We start from the raw sequence: 24458 nt of genomic DNA, 5'->3' as shown, positions 1-24458 counted from the left end.
GGAGGCCACTGGTAGGGTTTCGGATTCACACGGAGCGTGAGTCCGAACCGGAACCTGAGTTCCCAAGCTTGGGCAATGGTGTCTGTGGAGTAGTTAGATGTCCGGTGATGTGTATATATGTCTATGTTATTGTGAGGCATATGGCTTCGGGCGCCTTTTGACCCATTTTGTTTCGTGACGGGGTGTAATAATTACCCCTTACCTTGTACTCAAGTACTCGTCGAGAATCGCAGTTAGAAATCCGTTTCGATTTGTGGATAAACATGCCTCCCGTGCAGCTGGAGAACAGTCAGCTGGTAGTGGCTGGGGGTCCAACTTCTGCCCCACAGGCGCCTCCCTCGGGGGCAGTGGTGGCTACAACGTCCCCCAGTCATGGCTACCGACTAAGCACACTCATAGACTTCTTGCTTCAGAGGACCTATCAGGAGATCAACGTCCTGGCGGATCTGTGAGTACATAGAGTTGTAGGGAGGGTGGGGGGTCGTTTTTATATCACTTTGGTGCCGATCTGATGAATCAATAGCTGTCCCTAACCTGGTCTCTTAAATATGACCCATCATTAAGCTTCTCTGTATGGATACAGCGCCCTGGAACACTGACATACCATTAACACACACACACACACACACACACTATGTATAGATAGATACACACACACACAAATATCTGGCACTCATTGTCAGTAACACTTGAGATGTGTGGCTATATGTACATCTCCAATGTCTTATTGTTTTTGAAATCTAACATATGTCATCAGTTCTGTGTTTTCTTCCCATACCTGCATAATGTTAATTTTGAAATATTTTGTCACTGACACTTCTTTAATACAAACTTGTTGAAGAACATCACGCATTATAAAAAAAAAAAAGTGTGTGATTAGGCATCATTTTGCATCTATTTGACTAAATATGTGTTCGGAGTAAGAGTGTGTTTTGGCATACAAAGTTAAAATAGCTCACTATGGTAAAATGCAGTTTTTACAGTGTTTAGCTGTAAAGTCGCTTTCATAATTGCGAATATCACTTCCTAGCAGGCAATCGCTCTTGCCAATGTCTGTTCCTCTGAAATATTGATCTAAAATATAAAACCGGTGCTCATACAGGATAGAGTCTTGCGCTATTAAAGTATTCTATTCTATACTTATTTTACATTTGCATAAACATAAGTATTTTACCTTTTGATATCTAAGCTTAATACTGTTCAAAAATGAACAGCTGTTCTGACAGTGTTCTGACACCTCGTATATTGCATGCATGTAAACTAATCACAAAAAGCCTTATGAGCTATTTTTCAAGTAGCACAGTGTGGATTTTTGTTTTTAATATTTCTTACGCCCCGTGTGATTAGCTTTCATAAAATGCGCTTTTTTCTTTTATGTTGATATTAACTTTGTTCTTTTGTGCCCCTATAGGCTTCCGAGAAAGACTGACATGGAAAGGTGAATTCATTTCTATAAGATTTGCATGCGTTTTTAAAATTCCTCACTGTTCATTCACCCGCTGGATAGTACAAGGCCTCGCTTTTGACACTTGATGAGGGGGTATTGTGTGTTGGACGCATCTACTATACTGGGCTAGGAAGTTATTATTCTATTTAATTCTATAGCACCAACAATTTACTCGGCTCTTGTAAAAATGCATATAGGCAAGGAGGAAAAATAAAGTCCTTCATTTATGGTAGTTGTATACTAATGAGGATTTCTGACTGCATAATGTTTTATATAATTGGCATGTGGGCTTATGTATAATTATGACTGGATGGGCAGGATCATTCTAGTTAGCCATAATATTTTAATGCTGTGTAAACGATATGTGCGACATAGTAGAATGTTACGCTAACAGCTACGTATACCAAACAGTCACCCCGTTTTGTGCCTTCGGTTGCTATTTAGTATGCAAGGTATTTGGGTGTTGGAGTTTTTACTTTTGTTAGTTCTAGTCTTAATATAGTTCTAAGTTCTTCGTATCTTTGTGATTAATTTAAGGCTTCTTCAACAAATGATCAGTAAGCCATTGCAAGGTATAACACGTTCTTATGTTTTGTTTGGTTTTAGGAAGATTGAAATTGTGCAGTTTGCCAGCCGTACTCGTCAGCTTTTTGTGCGGTTACTAGCACTAGTGAAATGGGCAAACAATGCAGGAAAAGTAGAGAAGTGTGCGGTAAGTTCTGTTTGAGAATGTGTTTTGCAGTATATCTGTTGAAGAGATCACTTGTATCAAAATGCTTGTTTACGTGACTGCTGTTTACATTTTTCAAGTATTGAAGCCCCCCCAAATTTTGTGGCCCGAGTTTTCTGTTAAGCTATCCCCATTTTCGCAGCTTGGCACCTCAGGCTGTCTAGTAGGTTACCGTACTAGTGGTACGAAGGGGCTCCAATCGTTTTATTGTTGAAACCAACTACTAAAGTTAAATATATTGGGAGTGTTTAAATACGGTTAAGCAAAACTCGCTGAAACAGCGTGCTTAACACTACTGATTTTTCAGAGAGCAACGATAACATTAATAATCTGTTTTTAGCTCTTGAGCATTTGGAATTGCAATGTCAAGCTTGGTAAATGGTGGTCTAGAAAAGTTTTAGTAGGTGGCCCAGTTTCAAACACCTTCAAAGTCAGCTGTTGACAGCCTGCAAATGCTGTTTGGTTGTTGTAACTGGGATCATCCGAGGGAATGACAAATTATTGACTTTCCAGCTATTTATGTACGGCACAGGTTAGTGGTGCTCATTGAATTATTTATAATGGGATGCTATTTCTCAGCAAACCTGACTTCTGTTCTTCTTTTGCAGATGATATCAAGCTTCCTAGATCAGCAAACCATATTATTTGTGGACACCGCTGATCGCCTTGCATCCTTAGCCAGAGATGCCCTGGTGCATGCTCGTTTGCCCAGTTTTGCTATTCCTTATGCCATTGACGTGCTAACAACAGGGTCCTACCCGCGGCTGCCAACATGTATTAGGGTACCCCTTGTTTTCTTTCTATTTTTTTTGTATGGTTTTTTTTTCCTTTTCGTTACGTAGGTCATAGCGGTAATATTGCTTCAATACAGCGCAATAGGTCACAGATGATGTTAATATTTTATTTTACATGAGTAATATAATGACATATTCGTAGTATGCTATCATCTCATAAATATATGCCCAACATGCACATACGAAAGAAGAAAATGCTTTCAAGAAATATTTTGTGGTATTACTTTGCTGTGCAGTATATCTGGGTTGACAAAGTATTCAGTGTACAGAGTTGTAATTACACTGTAAATTTGTTAAACTTAAATAGAAGTTCTTGTTGCTTGTGACCATTTATATTGTGGTCTTTCCCGTTCCGGTGAGGATCTACTCCAAGCTTACCGTTGGATTTTTCTGTTTGGCTACCTAAATTTTAATAACATGACTTGTAACAGCGTTCCAAATAATTACAGCACAATACCTTTCAAGGCAGTTCCGATTTAATAAATTTGATGTGGGTTATAATTTTGTTTACGTGTGGATAGCTATGAAATCATTACTATTTTTTTTCCTCGTTCCCTGTGTATGTCAGTATTTCACTTAGGTCATCTATGCATTTTGTGTTTATGTATACAGCTGTTGTTTTTGTCTTACTGTACCAAATTACCCTGTTATATGAATTCCTAATTTCAGGTAAATCACTTTTTTTCTTTTCTTTTAATCTCTTCCTGACAGGATAAAATAATCCCCCCAGATCCTATAACAAAAACAGAGAAGCAAACAACTCTTCATCAGCTGAATCAGATCCTCCGACATCGACTTGTAACTACAGACCTCCCTCCACAGCTGGCAAATCTCACAGTTGGTAAGTATTCATAAGTAAATGTTGTGTTGTATATTTAAATATTGCTTTTCTTTTAAAATTACAAATTGTAGTCCCTGTGAAACACGCGGAGGTGCAGGGAATGATAGGCTGGTGATGCGGACGCCGGGGAAGCAGAGTTGTTTAGCTGAAAGAATGCAGTAATAAGTGAAGAGGCACAGCTTCTTAAAATGCTTATTCCAAAGCAGCAGAGAAAGAGACAAATGTTTAGGATTAATTTTTTCTATATGCAAATCGGAGAATTGCTAAACCTTACTACAGGAAATTCAGGGACCCCGAGGAACACTCCTTTTGGTCATTATATTCTTTTCAGAAAGAAATGACTATCATTGCTTTTTTCTCAACACAGCCAATGGCAGGGTAAAATTTCGTGTCGAGGGTGAATTTGAAGCAACCCTTACTGTAATGGGAGATGATCCTGACATTCCTTGGCGCCTTCTGAAATTGGAAATACTGGTGGAAGATAAAGAAACTGGAGGTAAATCTGATGTAATAACTCAACCATCCATTTCAGGCTAAAATTGTTGGTAATGATGGTCACCTACTAACAGTAATGCATTTACTTTTGAGGGCTCCCTAGGTCTGACGTAGGGCAGCATCCTCAGTCGCCTCTTCCTCCATGGTCGGCATCCATGATACAGGAAGAGGTGCTGATGACATATGCCAACGTGCTGTGCCTAGGCCAGGGTACATCACTGCCTACTAAGCAGCTATTCAAATCTGTATGTTGTGCCAGACAGATAAAATAATTTCTTGTTTAGCTTCAGAGATTAGTTGAGCCATGTGTCTGAAATTCACATTAGCCAATGCTTAGAAATATGACAGTTGTATTATTGATAGTGTTCAAAAGTTTTGCATACTGTTTGGAGAACTCTCTGGGATCACTCACTGTACCTTATTCCTTTTTTTGTTTTGAGTTCCCAAGCCTGACATGTGTAGACACATTGTAGATATTCTTTAAACGGTCAGCGTCCTGAGCACAGTATTGTATGGCGCCTGCTAATGTACCAGGCTAGGCTGATCCTTAGTGTTTCCATGCTCACGTTCTGTCAGTGATGTTATATGTGAGGACAACCAGTTCACTAGTTACGCCCGATTTATGCAGCTGAGATCTTTCTGGCTCCCGGCCAAACAGGTCAGTGAATTGGCTGCTTGCTGATAATGTGCAATAGTGAACCATAGAATAATTCTTTCTATAACGAATGTATTTTAATATATTTTTCAGATGGTCGTGCATTGGTCCACAGCATGCAGATCAACTTTATCCATCAGTTGATTCAGTCGAGACTATTTTCAGATGAAAAACCACTTCAAGACATGTACAACTGCTTGCGTATCCTTTCAGTACTGTGAGAGTATATTTCCATGTACCTTTAAAGTGATCACTTAATTAGTAGCTTATTAAGATAGCTAGGGTCTGGAGTGAAACCTTGTTGTAAAGCTGGTACGCAAAACGTTAAATATAACATTACTTGCTGCTATTACATTTTCATGGTCAATTTTTTAGGCTAAATAAAATACACAGGAGATACAGAAATGTAATTGTTTTTGGCCCATATCTCCACATTCAAAGCAAACTTGCCGTTTTTCCTGTGATTTTCTTTTTTGTGCAATACAAAAAAATATCCTTAACGTTGTTTCTGCAAAGACTCCTTCTGCCTGTCCCTTCAGCTGGAAGTCCTCCATTCACAAACTTTAATGCTGATACGAGAACGTTGGGGCGATCTTGTACAGGTGGAGCGTTACTATGCAGGAAAATGCCTCACTCTTACAGTTTGGAAGTAAGTTGTTTTTTTTTTTTTGTGTGTTTGTGGGGGGGGGTTGTAACTTGTAAAGTGTACAATTAATGTCTAATTCCTTGGGAAGGTTTACTAGCTAAATCAGCTGTGAGCTTTTGTGAGGCACGATGTTGCTACTTTTTTTTTTTTATTTTTTTTTTACTTTGAATATTTGTGACTCTTTTGAGGTCCTAATAAGAACAATCATTGAAAGGAGTAGTAGTATGGGGGGAAAAAAAGTATTTTCTCCTTGAGCATAAAACACTGTGCTGTATACAGTAATGTAGGTTAGCATTGCCAAAAATCTGGTTGTACCTTATTTTGTTCCTATAAACTTCCTTTATATGCAGACCTGTGGGCTGCCATTGTCAGTCGTGATATTTGGTGGCTTTCTCTGCACAATCGCCACACTGAGCTCATTCTTTATAGCAATGCCATGAAGCCCGTTCTTTCATATACTTAATTAGTCAGGCACTATGATGAGCAGTCAGGGTGCTTGGAGATTGGACTAAGGTAAAAGAGCTAGAACAGACACAAATTAATGCAGCTGCCTGAAAACAATATGCAAAAACCAGAACTGTACATTTTTAATATAATACTACCAAATACTGGAGGTAGTTGCATTTAAGGTTATATATTCATAATATAGTTATATTTACCTGCATGTATTTGAGCCAAATTAAGTAGTTGAGTTTTAGACCATTAAAAAGCTAGAATCTCACTTTATATAGTGTTATTGACATTAACTTACATTTGTAAATTCTTGTAAAGGCAAAATATCTGAACTCTTCTCCTTACAGCCAACAGGTACTGGGAAGGAAAACGGGAACTGCATCTGTTCACAAGGTCACCATAAAGATTGACGAGAATGATGGTTCAAAACCTCTGCAAATTTCCCATGAACCTCCTCTTCCTGCCTGTGATTCTAAGTTAATGGAAAGAGCTATGCGGGTAAACAACCAACAATTCATACACGGCACAGATAAATGTTCCAACACTGCATTATAGGCAGCTGAAAAGAATGTGTTTTCTGATTTTGAGTGTTCTGTTTCTTGTTTTAAAGATTGACCATTTGTCGATAGAGAAACTGCTAATAGACAGTGTACATGCACGGTCACATCAGAAGCTGCAGGAATTAAAAGCCATCATGAAGAGTTTCAATACAAAGGATAACTGTACGTACTTGAACTAAACTTTTTGGCATTACTTTTCAAATCTCCTTATTTCTTCAAAATGTGGTTAACAACTCTATAATAGTCTAAATGCTTAATGGATTGTACCATTTAAGGCCTATTTATGTTATGCGTGTACACAGAAAGCAAATAAGTACTAGTGTAATGTACAATGAATAGTTAGGTTGACATAAAACAACCATCAGATCTTACTTGCCGTAGCACTCTGTCCCAATCCACTATACTGTAAAACTGCATTTGGTGGAAAATAGTCTTTTGGCTTGACTTCATTACCTTATGACATTACATTAGATTACAGTTTCATATACATATTCTGGAACCGTTTTTATTTGAATGTTTTCTTATTGTTTGTCCTTAGCTTTCATCGAAACAGCCCTTCCAACACTGGTCATTCCCATCTTGGAGCCCTGTGGCCGTTCCGAGTGTCTTCATGTTTTTGTAGATCTTCATTCTGGAATGTTTCAGCTCATGTTGTATGGATTTGGTAAGAGTTGTGTGGTACTGTTCACCATTGTGGTTGTATATGTTATATAAATACTGATGTACAGACCTAGTCAGTGTGCACTGATTGAGTCTAAATGATACGCTTATAACTATCAAAAATAACTAGCTATTTCTTAGAATAAAGTATGACCATAAGACCTATTTTTCCAGACCAGTCCACATTGGAGGATATAGAAAAATCTATCAATGATGATATGAAGAGAATAATTCCTTGGCTTCAGCAACTCAAGTAGGTTCAGCTTTTAGGGTAAATCAATGTTTATTGAAATTTTTTCAAATATGTGGGATACAGAAAAGAAAGGGGAGGGGAGCAAACAAACCGTGACATCCCAGTTGGTACACATCAGAACAATATCACTCCAACAGCCCACCCCCCGACAGTGGCCCGCATAGCGACAAGATAACAGCAGGAGACCCTTGACCGACACATGTCTTAAGCAGCACGCCCAAGAGAGGAGTGCGGAGCCCAAAGGTTGCTAACTTCAGCTCTGAATGGCCTCGGTGGCCTTAAGCGCTAGATGAGCGCAACTACCGGCGTAGAGGCGCCAGGGATGAAGCAGCCTGTCAAGGGGAAACCCTGCACGGGCATACTGCCCACGTAACAGCAGAGAAGAGAACGGGGGGTCGAGCGGGTAGAGTCAAGAGCGGCACGCGATGGAAGTCAGGCGCAGGGGAAGAGGGAGAAGAAGAAAAAAAAAAAAGGGGGAACAAAAGGGGGGGGGGGCAAGAGGAGGGGAGAGGACTGGGGATGTGGACCAGAGCGCTACAATATCGTCGGGCAGAGGGCCAAGACAGAAGGGCTACAGATTAGTCCGCAGACACCTGGGACAGCAAGGAACGGGCGCGGGGACCAGAGGCATAGGCCAGCCAGTGGAACCAAGTGCGTTGGTATCTCTCAACCGCATTTGAAGCCGACAGGGCCAGTTCCTCCAAGGAGCGCTTATTGTCCACCCGGAGGAACCATTCCCTAAAAGAGGGAGGGGAGGGATCACCCAAGTAGGTTCAGCTTTTTATCTCTCCCTGTTTCTTAAGTTATAATTGATATCAGTAAAGTATTGCACTTCATACATTTATAAGCCTTTATGTATATATTTGATGGAAACAACAGTATTTAAAATACATTTTGTGTAGTGTTGCAGAAACTGCAATATATGGATACATCCAAAATTTGATTTGATGACTCATGGCAATGCTCAGTTTCCAGAGGCGCTAGATAAATAGAAACGTGTCCTTATTTTGGGAATATGTAAAGTCTACTGACTGCCCAGTTTGAGCAGTGTCATCTAAAAATCCCTTTACAATCCCTGACACATTGGTTAGCTGAAACTACCATTCCTGTGTTTTGTTGCAAAGTATGCTTGATCCCCTGTGTTTTTCTTTTCACTTCAAGATTTTGGCTTGGACAACAGCGGTGTAAGCATTCGGTAAAGCATCTTCCCACAGTGTGCTCTGAGACTTTGCATCTAACAAACTACGCAACCCACCCTGTTAATAATCTCTCTAGGCACAAGCTGTTTATCAAGCTGACCCGTCTTCCACAGTATTATATAGTAAGTGATTCTATGTATATTTTGTGGATTAACAGATGTTTCCCTAATCTAGTTAAATATAAAATAAAAGGATGTAAATTTTTTTGCCGTTGATTATGTGAAAGTGACAGTTTTGGGAACTGTATCATGAAAGTGCAAGGAACATTTACTCTAGTGTGTCTGTATTTAAATATGAATGGTCTTAATCTGCTTAATACCAAATATTACCAAGTATTACCAAATAGCATTCCATTTTTCTTGCAGGTAGTTGAAATGTTTGAGGTTGCTGGCAACCCCACAGAATTGGAGTATGCCTACCATTTCTTGTCTGTTGGTCATCAAGATGGAGAAGAGAATCCACCCACTGCTCTTGTGCTCCAGAAGTTCAAACCAAATGTAGAGGAGCTAGCTGTAGATGGCACATGCCGCAAGCAAGCTAAACCAGGCTCTAAGCGCAAGGTAAGCATACGATCCAAGATTAATAGTTGTGTTTTGTAATGGGATCTGTTTTTCACTTCATTACCTGCTGGGCATGATGGTGCAGGGTTTCATATGTAATAATACACCAGTAGAACACAGACTAGTGTAAACACAATTTGAATTTATGAAAAACATTTTAAAAAAGTCTGAATTGTTTGTCTACATTGGACAGTTGGATGCTACGAAGTGTGGCTTGTGGCTGTCCTGTAGTTTAGGAATAATGTTGTAGTCCCTTTTAATGATTGCGACATTCATTTGTGTTCATGCTATGCACCTATATGACAACTTGAAAGTGCCCGGTTAAATGTACACTTGTACAATCTGATTGTGTCAAACAAGTTCATTATAAGGAATAAAGGCGAGTTCATATTTTTTCTTATTCCAAGCTACAATATAAGAAGTTTTTATTTATTTATTTATTTTCAAAAGAAAGTGAATTCTTTATTTATTTATTTTTATTATTTTTATTTCCAGCTTTCTGGTGAGCAGGGTTCTTCTGAATGTAAGAAGCCAAAACGAACAGGGGAGATGTGTGCCTTCAATAAAGTACTTGCTCACTTTGTGGCTATGTGTGACTCCAACATGCCTTTCATCGGCCTTAGGATGGAGGTGAGCTGGAATATGTAGGGCTGAAGAAAAATAAAGCCCAAAATTGTTGATATTTTAAGTTTGTCGTTTGTGTGCTAGTCATTTATCTTTGACTCATTGTATCAGGAAAACTTTAGTTGGCATTTTTTGAAAGGCATAGTTTAATATCTCGTATGTCTTCAATATCAAAAAAGGAGGTTAAAGCACTTTGTACGTACTTTTGAATTCTTTAACTGTAACTTGATTTTATTTTAAATATACCTTTAGAAGAAGCTGCAGCCAATCATCCCCACTTCGATCTGCTATTTGCAACAGTTTTGGGTACTTAAAGCAGCCAGACACTTGTAGAAAAGTGCTTGAGATCAGTAGTTGTGCCCTCTACACATTCATGGTTGGACGTTCTGTACTAGACCTCATGGAAATGTCACAAACGCAGTGATGCAGCTGGCCTGCTACTGTGTGACATGCTTTTCACAGAAAGCATTATGTGGAAGCTATGGAGCTCGGGGAGTGGGGAAACAATACAGACGAACTGGCGGGAATCTTCTGAATCCTTCCATGCGTTTGCAATGTAAAAAAGTTAATTTGAAGGTGACATTCAGCATGAGTGCATAAAATGGCTGGAGTGCCTCTTTAAAATGTTTTATCCAAATCCTATATTGTAAGTCTTGTATTGTACACTTTAACAGTGCGACAGATCTTAACTTCCTTTTTCCATGATTTGCTTGAAAATAGGGCTGCAACTAACGATTATTTTAATAATCGATTAGTTGGCCGATTATTTTTTCGATTAATCGATTAATCGGATAAAAAAAAATGTACATTTTTCATTTATTTAAAATAATTTACTAATTTGCTACGCTGCCTCCCAGACATGCCATGCTGCCCCCCCACATATGCCACGCTGCCTACCACAGCACTCCACGCTGCCTCCCACATTTACCACACCACGCTGCCTCCCACATATGCCACTCCACGCTGCCTCCCACATATGCCACTCCACGCTGCCTCCCACATCTGCCACGCCACGCTGCCTCCCACATCTGCCACTCCACTCTACCCCCCACATGCCACTGTGCCTGATACGCCTTATACCCCCTGAAACACCACTCCATCCTCCCCAGACATGCCACCCTGCCCTCCCCACATATGCCACGCCATGCTGCCTCCCACATCTGCCACTCCACAATGTCTCCCACATATGCCACGCTGCCTCCCACATCTGCCACTCCACGCTGCCTCCCACATCTGCCACTGTGCCTGATACGCCTTATATCCCCTGATACCCCACTCCATCCTCCCCAGACATGCCACCCTGCCTACCAGACATGCCACTTCTCTACCCCCAGATATGCCACTCTACCCCCAGATATGCCTTATACACCCTGATACACCACTCCGTCCTCCCCAGACATGCCACACTGCCCTCCCCACATATGCCTTATATACTGTATATGCCTTATACCCCCAGATATGTCACTTCACTGCCCCCAGGATTTAGATTCCCCTAAATTAACCCTAAACTCCCCATTAACCATAACTGCCCCTAAATTAACCCTTAACACCCCCTTAACCACAGCATCCGCTAAATTAACCCTAAAGACCCCATCAACCACAGCATCCCCTAAATTAACCCTAAACACACCATTAACCACAACTGCCTCAAATTAACCCCAAACACCCCATTAACCACAGCTGCTCCTAAATTAACCCTAAACACCCTATTAACATAACTGCCCCTAAATTAACCCTAAACACCCAATTAACCATAACTGCCCCTAAATTAACCCTAAACACCCCACTAACCATAACTGCCCCTAAATTAACCCCCACCTCCCCTAACTTTCAGTAGCCCAAATATATATATATATATATATATATATATATATTACATATATATATATATATATTACATATATATATATATATATATATATTTATATATATATATATACACACACATACACATTATATATATATATATATACTTACAGTTAGATGAGTGTCACAGCCATGTGGTTCTGGCCTGGAGAAGGAAGGGGCGGGGCCAGTTGTCACAGTGATTACAGGGAGGGGGAGTAAGTAGGAGCTGCTGCTGTGAGACGGTGAGTCAGACTAAACGGATTATATAATGAGGGGGATTTTTCAGAGCGTTTGCTCTGAAAAAACCCTCATTTTATAATCGATAACAATCGATTCAACTAATCGATAATGAAATTCGTTGCCAACGAATTTCATTATCGATTATTATCGATTTTATCGATTAGTTGTTGCAGCCCTACTTGAAAAGCCTTATTTCTGCAGTGTTTGTGTGAATAAATGCAGCAGAGCTTCTTAAAATATTTGTAGTATGTTCAAGTTTGAATATTTTTAAATGAGTGAGGCCCTCCCAACTTTTTTTCTGTAACTCTTGTTATATGATGTACTATTTATGTCCTGTAGATTAATAAATATATGTATTCCCATTTTTTTTTCTTAGCTATCCAACATGGAGATTCCACATCAAGGTGTTCAGATTGAAGGGGATGGTTTCAGTCATGCCATTAGAATACTAAGGTACCAGCAGGGTTTTATTAATTTTTTTTTTTTACTATATGGCTATGTTTTTTTGTGTTGGGTTTGGCTCGACGTTCTAAACTTTTAAACATATCACATTTTGCTTTTAGTCTCTGTTAGACTCTTCGTTTAGATTTCATTGTGGGTTTTCTAAATTGTATTTCCTTTTATAGGGTTCCCCCATGTAAAGGAACAAGTGAAGAAACTCAGAAGGCGCTGGAACAGTCGCTACTTGATTGCACATTCCGACTCCAAGGCAGGAATAACCGTACTTGGGTGGCAGAGTTGGTATTTGCGAATTGTCCACTCAACAGCGCCACATCCAGGGAACAAGGTATTGCAACGGGGGGCATGTTGCATTCTTGGGTTCTTTGACATTTTTCTGTTTCACACACTGTGCAAATAATCTTTTGGCTATTCATTTTCACAGGCCCCACACGGCACGTCTACCTGACGTATGAAAACCCGCTTTCTGAGCCAGTTGGTGGCCGAAAGGTGGTCGAGATGTTCCTGAATGACTGGAATAGTATTGCTCGATTGTATGAATGTGTATTGGAATTTTCCCGTTGTTTACAAGGTACCTTATTTACAAATTTTGTTTAAGGCTGGGCTTCTGTCTGCAATTTATTTATTTACCTTTTTTGTTCCTCAAGATATACCACCTCATCTAAATCTCTTCTCTGAGGTCCGTTTGTACAACTATCGAAAACTTATCCTGTGCTACGGCCCAACAAAGGGAAGCTCAGTAAGTAAAATTAATTTGATTTCAAAAGAAAGCTCTACTTGTCCTGAAGAAAAGAAAAGAAATAAGAAATATATATATATATATAAAATTTGTTTGGGTGCACTAAATGAGTTTAACAAAGCAAAACCTTGCAAAAACGCGTAAATTGCTCCGGTGTTTTTTGGGAAACATTGTAAAATCACCCTGGTCCACAAGGGGTTAAAAAACTGATAGCACCATGTCTACATAGATGTAAATGTTTCTCATACATGCCATTACTTGGCACTAAGAAACACTGTAGTAGCCACAAGACCGTAATGACGTTTTCTCTCGCTCTGTCACACACACACGCGCTCTCTCTCGTTTATAAATTATCCAAAGTGAGTAACCCACCTCTGGCCTGCTTGTAGTTTTCAGGTCTATGATGAATAGGGTACAGGATAAGCTGGAAAGTACATCAAATGTAGAGATCTTGTTAGCATAAAGTACACTGTACTGCCATGTAATTTCATTATCTGGGATCTGCATTTTCCTTGCCGTTAACTCGTTTTGTGGGTATTCCTAAATGTGTCTGTATAGGTGTCACAAATAAAACTGTGCTCTATTTTGACAACAAGCATCTTGACTTGATTGATCCGTTTCAACAAACTTTCTCAACATTAATATATTTAGCATTTAGTAGAATGAATGAAAAACAATTAACCTTTTCGACTGAAATTAATAACATTGCTATTCATGTAACAAGAAACCAGTTCTCATTATGTTTTTGATTTGTAAAGGGACACTCTAGCCATTATATATATTATATATATATATATATATATATATATATATATATATTTTATATATATATATATATATTATATATATATTTTATATATATATATATATATATATATACACACACTAATGAATATGATCGCTCAGAGGTCCCTTTTAAATGTACATTGGCTCTTTTGCAAATGCATGGAGGAATTCTGCAGATCGCCGCATAAGCCTTTGCTCCTTATACCACCCCCCAGCTATTTTGGCTGACACACAGCTACTGGCTTGGTGAACGCTGCTGGCAGGGGTCTGTTCTCACCCCTAAGTGCATACATGGCAAGTGCTCCCATTGATTTCAATGGAAGTGCTTTCTTGACACTGACCGCTTCAGTGGCAATATTATGCATATTAAAAAGTTTTCACAAAGTACTATAAAATACATCCTTATTTTGGCATCCCTCTTAATTGTTTTTGTTTTTTTTTTTATGAAAGTTGTGTACCTATTCTCTGCTCTTACATGTATGTGTGTTTGTTTTTTTTTATTTGTAGATAAGCATACAGTGGAACTCTGTCCACCATAAATTTCATATCTCGCTTGGAACCACTGGCCCTAATTCCGGTTGTAGTAATTGTCACAATATCATTCTTCACCAGCTGCAGGAAATGTTCAACAAAGTTCCAAACGTAGTCCAGTTATTACAGGTATTGCTACAGCTAACAATTCTAACTTTAATACTGTAGGCTTTTAATGTAAATATCTTAGTTTATTCTAAGGAATTCAAGCCTTTGAAGAAATACCTTCAGTTTTTTTGTTTTACCACCTATTATAAGTTATTTAACTTATGGGCATTAATTGAATGCTATTTGTTTTCTTCTTTTAATCTTAGGTATTATTTGACACACAAGCTCCTCTCAATGCAATTAACAAGCTTCCAACGGTGCCAATGCTGGGACTCACGCAACGAATAAACACGGCCTACCAGTGCTTTTCAATTCTCCCTCAGTCCCCCACACATATTCGACTGGCCTTCAGGAACATGTATTGCATTGACATTTACTGCAAAAGTCGGGGAGTTGTAGCAATACGTGATGGTGCCTACAGTCTCTTTGACAACAGCAAAATAGTTGAAGGATTTTATCCGGCGCCTGGACTTAAGGTGTGAATTGTTTGTAATAAAGTGATTAAAGTGACCAAGCCTACCCATTTCTGCACTGGAGCTGATATGTCCCTTCCTGGAGTCACCAAAGGTTGCAACTTTGCAGAAGCTATAGAAAATATAGAATTTGCTGGCAGATAAGAACTATGCAGCCCATAAAGGACATTCAAAAGGCATTGAGTATTTTGATAAATGGGTTGGCCAATTCAGTTAGGGTTTAAGCAAAATGTATGGAGTTTACATAGTTAGAAATAACTTAAAATTGTAATACTATTCTTTTTCATTGGATACCATGGTTCATTTAACTGATACTTTTTCACTAGAAATTTGGCATGTCTGTGTTTGATATTTACACAATTTTTCTCTGTCTACAGACTTTCCTAAATATGTTTGTAGACAGCAATCAGGATGCAAGGAGGCGATCGGTCAACGAGGATGATAATCCGCCGTCCCCGATAGGTGGTGATATGATGGATTCGCTAATATCCCAGTTACAACCACAAGCACAGCAAACACCACAGGTATGTCTACAGCACACATTTGCCTCCACACAATCAGGTGCCGAGATGTATGCAATTAATGAAATGCAAAGTAGTTTAATATTAAGCCATAGAGGCAGAAACGCATTGCTTAATTGAAGTTTTAAAAATCAATGAATTGCAGATGTTGAGGACACTCTTTAAATTGGTTGCTATTTAAAAGAGGCCATCATGGAGAATTAGATGAGCCAGGCAATACTGTATTTCTGAAGCTCTATGTAGCAATATTAGTAGTAGCAAATCTTAATTTAGACAAAAAAAAGTCTGTTTTAAGTGGGTGAATTAAGATTACAAAAATGCGGTTTGTTTAAATGTGTAGGCACATAATACAAAACTGTACCACTCCTGCCTTTTCCCAAAAATTGATGGTAACTCAGTACTCTAAATTATAAAGGATGCATATGGTCAGGAACGACATCAATAAAGGCTCATTCAGCAGTACTTTACTGTAGGCAAAATGGTATTAAAAGAGAAATTCCCATCTGTACAATACATATTTATGTTACCTGATGAGTGTGAGAGTTCTGGAGATTATCATTCACTGCATGTGCTCAAACCTAAGGGCATGGTTATTATTTTAATATACTTTTTTGTTAATTTTAGTAGTTTAATATTATTTATTACCATTTACATTTTGTTTTTATTTTAAGCAGTTTGCAAAGCAGGCTGGTACATCGGGTGCATATCCTCTTACTTCACCACCCTCCTCCTACCACAATGCAGTTACACCTTCTCCATCTATGATGCACTCACAGTCACCTGGTAAGATTTTATTTTTCCCTTTTTTTTTTTTTTTTTTTTTTTTTTATGTACATGGTCTGTCCAATTCACTGCTTGCACTAGAAGAGGGAGTCATTGTCACACTGTCTAGATCATAACTTTGGTGCTAATGCAAAAACGTTTTGAGTGCCTTTAGATGCTGAAAAAATGGATATAATATTTGTCAGAAGAACTTTAGAGACTGCAACTTTTATTTCAATACATATAATAATAATAATAATTATTATTATTATTTCTATTACACTTTATATTCCGACCCCTTCTTCTTTCCTTAAAAATATTGATTTTCCTATATGATTTCCATTCTGTTTATTGGATTTTAGCAGCAGACTCGAGTGGTTAGGTAGAACCACATTTGTAGCTCTTTAAGGCTGTCTTGTAAATGGGTGTTGACCAAAAGGAAGATATTTTTAAGTTACTGAGAATGTATGATAATGTTTAACAGAAGGCTTCCCAGGTTAGAAAGTAAATCTTAATTTCTGTATATGTTTAGCTCGGTACAATTGTTTCCCATTGCCTTTGTGGATCTTTATGCTGTAATTTTGTTTATCAGGAAATCTGCAAAGTTCTCCAAGTGGTGCACTCAGAGCACCTTCACCTGCTTCCTTTGGTCCCACCCCATCACCTTCCTCCCTTGGAATTACAATGGTCCCCAACTCAAATTTTGCTAGTCCCCATGGTAAGTATGTTTTCTGCACATTTAAATGTGCAAGCTTCTTGTACTAATGTGTGACAGACATAAAATACTTCGAACCGTGGTGTGCCCTGCTTTCTCTTGCCACAACTCTTGTACTAGTATGAATAGCTATTCATTGTATAGTTTAAGTATTAGCTTAAAATATGAGTGCTGACCGTCTATCCCTTAACCCATGATAGGTATTCCTTTCACTAGGCCAATATGGACATGGTTTTACTCTTTCTCAATTCATGAGCTGTAAACGGGAATTTTATACTGTATAATAAAAAAACATGCTCATATTCAAGTGGATAGCGGGGATCACAAGCAGAAAATGCAGCGAGGTAACACAATGTGTTACAGTACAGAGTACTGATGAGAAGCTACCTGTTGTGTAAAGCTTTGAAATTAATTCATTTCAAAGTTCCTCTGACTTCTATAACCAAATTTTGGTCCAAACTCTATTGTATTTGTTTTGGTGGGAACACATTGAGTTCCTTATACTAAAAATGTTGGGTTGTCACCCCCCTCAAAATTTGACATACATGGCATGCAGGTAAGTATATTGTATATGTAAAGTTATAACAGTGGAAAGCGTTACTGACTGCTGAACAAGACACACATTAACACAACCTATTGGCATTTTACGGTCAACTTATTGGCTATTTAGAAAGTGTTTATTTAGTTTCTAGGTCTATGGCATGTGATTGTAAAACAAGTTTTAATGAAAGTTGCTCTTAGTCTAAGATCCCCAAATTTACATATATGAATAATATCAGTGTCCTGAGAAAATTGAGTCTCCTGGAACTTTTATTTTTCTTGTTCCATAATACATGCACATACATTTTCTTAGAACACAATATATATGTTCCCATCACCCACTCCCCCCTTGTTTTTCTTATATATAAATATATTTTATATTGCAATTTTATTCCCTTATCGACATATATGGGCCAGTAATTGAATCTACTAATTAGACGGATGCCCTCAGTAATTTTAATCAGACCTGTCTTCAGCCATGAGACCTTAATGATGGCTCATTGAACCAGTCATGACAGCCAGCTGTATTTAACTCTGCGAGTAGCTTTCAGAAGCTTACTGGAGGTGATTATACCAAAAGTAACAAACAGAGAAACTTGTTTTATGGAGTTTGTTGTATGGTTTGCTGACTGTTTTATCATTACTATGAAGTAAAGTATAAGCTTCCACTCTAATGTGAGTTCCCTATCAGGTGATTATGTGCATTAAATGTTTTTAATAAAAGTGGAAACTGAGGCAGGCTTCATGACAATTCACTGTGTTCTCAACAACATCCTCCATTGCCCACAAAGGAGAGAGATTTGTTGTAGTCTTACCGTACATCATGACGTCATCCGCTTATTCTCCCATGGAAAGATTAAGTGTTTATTGACATTAGTGATGATGTCATAAAAAAATCTCGTCTTGCAACTTGCACAGGTACATTAGACCCTAGTTCTCCGTACACCATGATGTCACCCAGCCAGCGTGCAGGGAATTGGCCAGGGTCTCCTCAAGTATCTGGTCCTTCTCCAGCAACTCGTATGACTGGGATGTCACCAGCAAATCCATCTCTTCACTCTCCTATCCCTGATGTGTCTCACTCCCCACGGGCTGGAACAAGTACGTTGTAGTTCCCATCATACACTTTAATTAAAAATCACCAGTTATTTTATTTCCTTTCATTTCTATTCTGATCTGTAAACTGGTTTTAAATGCATATAGTATTTTGGTCCAATAATTTAAACTATTAATAAGCAAATGTCAAATTTAATTTAAATAACCAGACAATTGTTAAATTCACACCATTTATCTTAAAAACGATGATACTATTGTTTGACAAATCAAATAAAGCTCAAGGTGTATTGAAGCCCCTTTGGATGCTTTAACAAACCCTGGCCCTTATTTCTTACTACAGAAAAGTTTATTGCATACATCTGCACTATACAACATTGGTGTCTGAGGGTACCAATCTTCATATATAAAGCCAGGCACACAAACAATAAAAACTAATTATGGCCAACATGAAATTCATAAAATATGTGCTTCCTTATATATAAATGTACGCATACAAGGCTGAGAAGTTCGCTAAGTGAGAATGAAATGATATAGATGCTCTCTGTTGGGATCTCTTCAATTGAACCATCATGGATCAATATGAATGAGGCATTGCTAAATCCACCTGTGTACCATGTGTGCTGCTGACAAACACCTGTGCAAATGTGTGTTTTGTTTAATCATGTAATTTGGTTAAAGCCGAATGGAAACAAAATATCAATTTTTTATTTGGTGAGTGTCATTCAAGTTATTAAATGGCAAACCCTTTTAGTTCTTTAGAAATACTTCCTACTCTAGCGTTACAAGTAATACTAAATGGTTTTTGTTTTGTTTTTTTATCTCCTGTTTTTACAGGTTCTCAGTCAATGCCAACAAATATGCCTCCCCCTCGAAAGCTACCTCAGCGCTCATGGGCTGCATCCATCCCGACAATCCTTACCCACAGTGCCTTGCACGTACTCCTATTGCCTTCTCCTACTCCAGGACTATCACCTGCTCTGGCAGGCAGCTACCTATGTTCTCCTCTGGAAAGGTTCCTTGGATCCGTTAACATGAGAAGGCATCTCCAGAGGATAATCCAGCAAGAAACGGTATGCACATGTTATACCTTTTGATAACATACAATTACACAACTTCATAATACTTTTTTGCTTGAGATTCTGAATAGTTTTCCTAATCCGTTATTTCATGTTGTTTTCTTTCTTCAGCTGCAGCTTATAAATTCCAATGAACCAGGTGTCATAATGTTCAAGACCGATGTCCTTAAGTGTCGGGTGGCTCTTAATCCCTCTACAAACCAGACATTGCAGCTGAAAGTTACACCAGAGAATGCCGGACAGTGGAAGCCAGAAGAGCTGCAAGTTCTGGAGAAATTCTTTGAAACCAGGGTATGCTAACATCTGCTAAATTGAGATCTCCTTCAAGTTTAGTTCATCCTTATCAGATATCAATTTAATGGTATTAGATTTCTGTCCAGATCCATTTCCATAATGTTTCCTCCTTCCTCTTCCTTGACAGGGAGATCTGTAATGGTAGTTCTTCTGCCTCATCTAATGGACCTTTTTTATTCTCTTCATACTGTTCAATGATTATTCTGGTTTCATTAAGGCCATTAAACATTTTTCTTTTATAGGTTGCAGGTCCACCTTTCAAAGCAAATACCCTCATTGCTTTCACAAAACTGTTGGGTGCTCCAACACACATCCTAAGAGATTGTGTTCACATCATGAAGCTAGAACTGGTGAGTCTAACAATATAATACAGCGGGAGCTATATTCTACCATCCAATAGACCTGAAGAAATTAGCCTGCTGCTTGTCCAAGGAAATATCTGACATCAAATTCTGGTTATGTGTAACACAGCAGTCTCCAGTATGATACATTAGCTGTTGGGGCTGGGTTATGACAAGGTTGTAACATGTAGTTCTGCTGCCAGCTACAGCATCCCACTACCTGAAGCTTAACATCTCAAAGACTTCGCTCCAGTCACCCCGTCCCCGTTTCCTCTGTCCACAGGCCCTGATATCTCCATCACTGTTGAGAATTCCTTACTCTTCCCAACAAGCCAGATTAGCTAATTTGATGATACACTTGAATCTAATGTCCCCATTACCCCATATATACAGCCACTTGAAAAATCCTGCCCCCCTTTCAAATTTGTCTTTTTTCTCACCCAAGAGACTACTTATATAGTTATCTCTTCCCTTGTGCATTCTGACTGGTTCATTGCGACTCCCTCCAGGCTGGCCTACCACTCTCCTTTGTTTTACAACTCCAACCCATTTTGGACTCCTACCAGCTACTCATCTGCTGCTCTTATGTGCCAGTCCTTACAGGAGCAGTGGTCAGCTGTCAGGCACTGTCAGTACCCTTTGAAAGCAGCCTTTGATTCTAAGGATAAGCTGCTTTCTCAAAATAAGCCACTTTATTTTTTTTTAGTGGTGTGTGTGGTATAGCCATCAGGGTATCTTGGATATAAGGCCCATAACCAAGTAAATTTTGACATGCACAACCCTTCTTGTAGGAAAGGCTCTGGGGCTGTCCCTTGTGATTCTTAATAAAGTACATGTGGATGCAGTGTTTATTCTTAAGTCAGTTGTAGAAGGAAAATGAATGATTTTCTTTTTTCCTACTGTCTAAATACAGTTCCCAGATCAAACAAATCAGCTGAAATGGAATGTGCAGTTCTGCTTGACCATCCCTCCCAGCGCACCACCGATAGCTCCTCCAGGGACTCCTGCCGTTGTGCTTAAATCTAAAATGCTGTTTTTTGTAAGTACACTACATTTTTTTACATTTAAATTTATACAACATTCATCAGTTGTTTCCCTAATAAAAATAGCACAGATTGTTGTAATTTTTGTCCAAGTAGTTAATAGTTTGACATGGGAGGAATATGCAACATAATATTGTCTTGGGTTTTTTCCTCCCCATAGCTTCAACTAACTCAGAAAACATCAGTACCCACTGAGGCTGTTAGTATTATTGTTCCCATCATCTATGATATGGCATCTGGGACAACCCAGCAGGCTGACATTCCGCGTCAGCAGAACTCTTCAGGGACAGCTCCATTAATGGTCAGCAACATTCTAAAAAGATTTGCGGAGATGAATCCACCACGCCCAGGTAAATCATTTAAGAATGACTTAACGTGTAGCTTAGTGCTTCCATTTGTGGCTTTATAGTTGAAGGTATAAGGTATGGGGTTTAAAAGTGTATAATTTGGGAATTGTGTTCTCCTGCAGTAATATTTACAATTTTTTCCACTACCTTTCTGTTGTGCATAAAACTGGTCGTATCAACCAAATGTTGAATATTACCACTTTTTATCATTATTTCAGAAGTAATGTTTATGTAGTGATTCTACTATAAGAAATGGGATGTAATAGTATGTCTCGCAATCGAAATGTAAAAAAAATAAATCAAAAATAATCGTTCTGCTTATTGTCCTAGATTCTGCTGTATATACTTCTCCTCTCTCAAACCAATACTGCCAATTGATATGCGTGCAGAATAATCCGCTCTGCGTTGTGTATTAATGATAAATGTAATACCCTTTTTACCTCCTTCAAGAACTAACATATAACCGTATCCCCTTTTCCAGATAATATATATGTCTAGTTCTACTAAGGTTTTTCTACCTGATATTACAATAAAACAGCCAACCCAAGATTCTTACCAGAGAGAGAGCTTTAATTAGAATCTGCCCAGATTAATGTTACAGCAAAGACAGAACGAGAGTTACAGTGATATACAGATGACAATCGTTCATACCAATCACAAACATCCCATCTATCTAATATCTAAAAGAGTTAATTAAGCTTCTTAAGTTATTGTAAAATTTGTTACAGCTGTTTACATTTTAGCAATGGGGACATTTTGGCAATATGTTGTGAAATCCATTTAACTCTTTGCTTTTTTTTTTCTCTTCCTGTGTCTTACAGGTGAATGTACGATTTTTGCCGCTGTACGGGATTTGATGGCCAATCTTACACTGCCTCCTGGTGGACGGCCGTGAATACTATTTTGCAATTTGCATGATTTTTTTTTTTTTTCCATCTGTAAATATGAACTTGACAAAGGACAATTTGCCATTGGGATATTTTTTTGTCTATAAGAACAATGATGTGTAAACTTGGCAGATATTTTCAGAGATGCACTTCTTTCACCAGAAAATATATATAATTGATCAAAAAAGAAACATTTTTGTATAGCGTGTTTTACTATACCACATTTCAAGCAGAGTTGAGGACTTATAAATATCTGCTTACCAAGAACAGATTTGATATTCTGTTTTATACTGAAAAGATTATGAATATGCCAAACTGTCTTTATGTAAATGTGCTTTTCTTTAATGTAACAGATATTCTTTTGATTTTTTAAGAATGATTTGTCATTTTGAATACTGTAAAACTGTGACAAACATTATTTATAATGAAACTGTATTTTAATATGACTGCTTTAAATCCTAACATGAAAAGGATCTAGGCATGTTGTAAACATGTCCTAAAAAGCAATATTTAATAAACTAGAAGAAATGAAATCTTTTTATGTTTTTCACAGTATTAGTTTGTCCCTGGGCAAATGTTGCCAGTGGGTTAAAGATGCACACATATCTTGATATTTAAATTCAAGATCACTTTTTTAAAAATAATAGTGATAGAAAAAACAAAAAACCATACTTATGCCAATATAGAATGGCAAATAGGGAGGTTTGTTATTGAATATACAAGCAGGACAGAGTAGAAATGTTCCCTCTTCTTGCTTAAAAAATAGATGTTAGGCTTAAAAACCTTTACCTGCCTTGCATTAGGTTTAGTGGGTTTATAGGGTTAAAGGGTTTACCCTAATCTGCATGGAAATTTATAGCGCAATGAGATTGAAACACTGCAAATGGCCTCTTTGGCTGTGTTTTTCCCCCTTATTGTATTACTGCTTTCCCTATGTATTAAATATAAAAATGGAGCCACCAGAGTTTCCTCCTGATCACAAGGGATCACATTTTACTTTGCAAGGTTAGATCTGAGTTCAAGGTTAATTCTGTTGGTACAACGCAACGGAATATGAAGGTGCTATATATAACAATGAATAATAATCTACTGTCCCTACAGGTAGGAAGTACTTTGTTTTATTTAATACAGATAAGGAGGTCTATTCATGAAAACGGCTGTTTCTATGAGAGCTATGGGTTTCGCTCCCTTAATTCACTTTCAATTTAGTAAATTAACTTCAATGGCAGCGCATTACTTTGTAGTTCAGAGGTCTGAGCATCTTTTAAACCAGGGATGATTTTTTGGGCAAATCTATAGCCAATTGATTCCTTTCGGCACATGCATGTGAAGGTTCCCTTAGAATACAGCCAGGATCAGTGAGAGTTCTAGGGTTCTAAGGGGCCTAGCCCAAACCCAGAAAGACATCCCAGACCATTCAAACTTTACAGTACATAACGATCTCCTGACATTGGCCAAACCCAGATTGCTCCTTCAGGCTTCCACTTTTCCAGAGTCCCAGTGGCAGTGTTCTTTACACCAGGGGTCCCCAACCACCGGGCCGCGGACCGGTACCGGTCCGTGGCCTATAAGCCACCGGGCCTGCACGTCATGCACGTGTTGCATGACCTTCCGGTGCTCCACCATAGAAGCCCCGGCAGCAGTGGGGGTTGTCTGAGCGCATCGCACAGGCTTCCCCTGACTGCCAGAGATGGGGATCCCCCTGCAGGGAACCTTTATCCTCCTCTCTGGCAGCTGGGGAAGGCCTGCGTGATGCGCACATACAACTTCCGCTG

General features: G+C 38.6%; 1 protein-coding gene across 3 annotated transcripts; it reads left to right on the top strand.

Annotated features, from left to right (window-relative positions):
• MED14 (mediator complex subunit 14) lies at positions 1 to 23220 on the top strand. Of its 3 annotated transcripts, none has more exons than XM_053457444.1 (31): positions 1 to 448; positions 1412 to 1438; positions 2054 to 2159; positions 2786 to 2959; positions 3683 to 3812; positions 4180 to 4308; positions 5056 to 5163; positions 5479 to 5611; positions 6409 to 6559; positions 6672 to 6783; positions 7160 to 7285; positions 7456 to 7534; positions 8696 to 8855; positions 9099 to 9293; positions 9789 to 9923; positions 12382 to 12458; positions 12632 to 12792; positions 12889 to 13035; positions 13112 to 13203; positions 14497 to 14649; positions 14835 to 15104; positions 15479 to 15625; positions 16297 to 16405; positions 16977 to 17102; positions 18558 to 18740; positions 19530 to 19765; positions 19883 to 20062; positions 20308 to 20415; positions 21320 to 21445; positions 21610 to 21799; positions 22618 to 23220. In XM_053457444.1, the coding sequence occupies exons 1-31, from the start codon at positions 264 to 266 to the stop codon at positions 22689 to 22691; spliced, it is 4329 nt and encodes a 1442-aa protein (XP_053313419.1). In that variant the 5' UTR covers positions 1 to 263; the 3' UTR covers positions 22692 to 23220. The 3 variants fall into 3 exon arrangements, with proteins under 3 accessions (XP_053313419.1, XP_053313418.1, XP_053313421.1); XM_053457443.1 differs by having other exon boundaries at positions 16294 to 16405; XM_053457446.1 differs by lacking the exon at positions 18558 to 18740 and having other exon boundaries at positions 16294 to 16405.
• The last annotated feature ends 1238 nt before the right edge of the window (positions 23221 to 24458 follow it).

Source organism: Spea bombifrons, chromosome 2 (genome assembly GCF_027358695.1).
Source record: "Spea bombifrons isolate aSpeBom1 chromosome 2, aSpeBom1.2.pri, whole genome shotgun sequence".
Classification (NCBI taxonomy): Eukaryota; Metazoa; Chordata; class Amphibia; order Anura; family Pelobatidae; genus Spea; species Spea bombifrons.
This window is presented reverse-complemented; position numbering and strand designations above follow the sequence as displayed.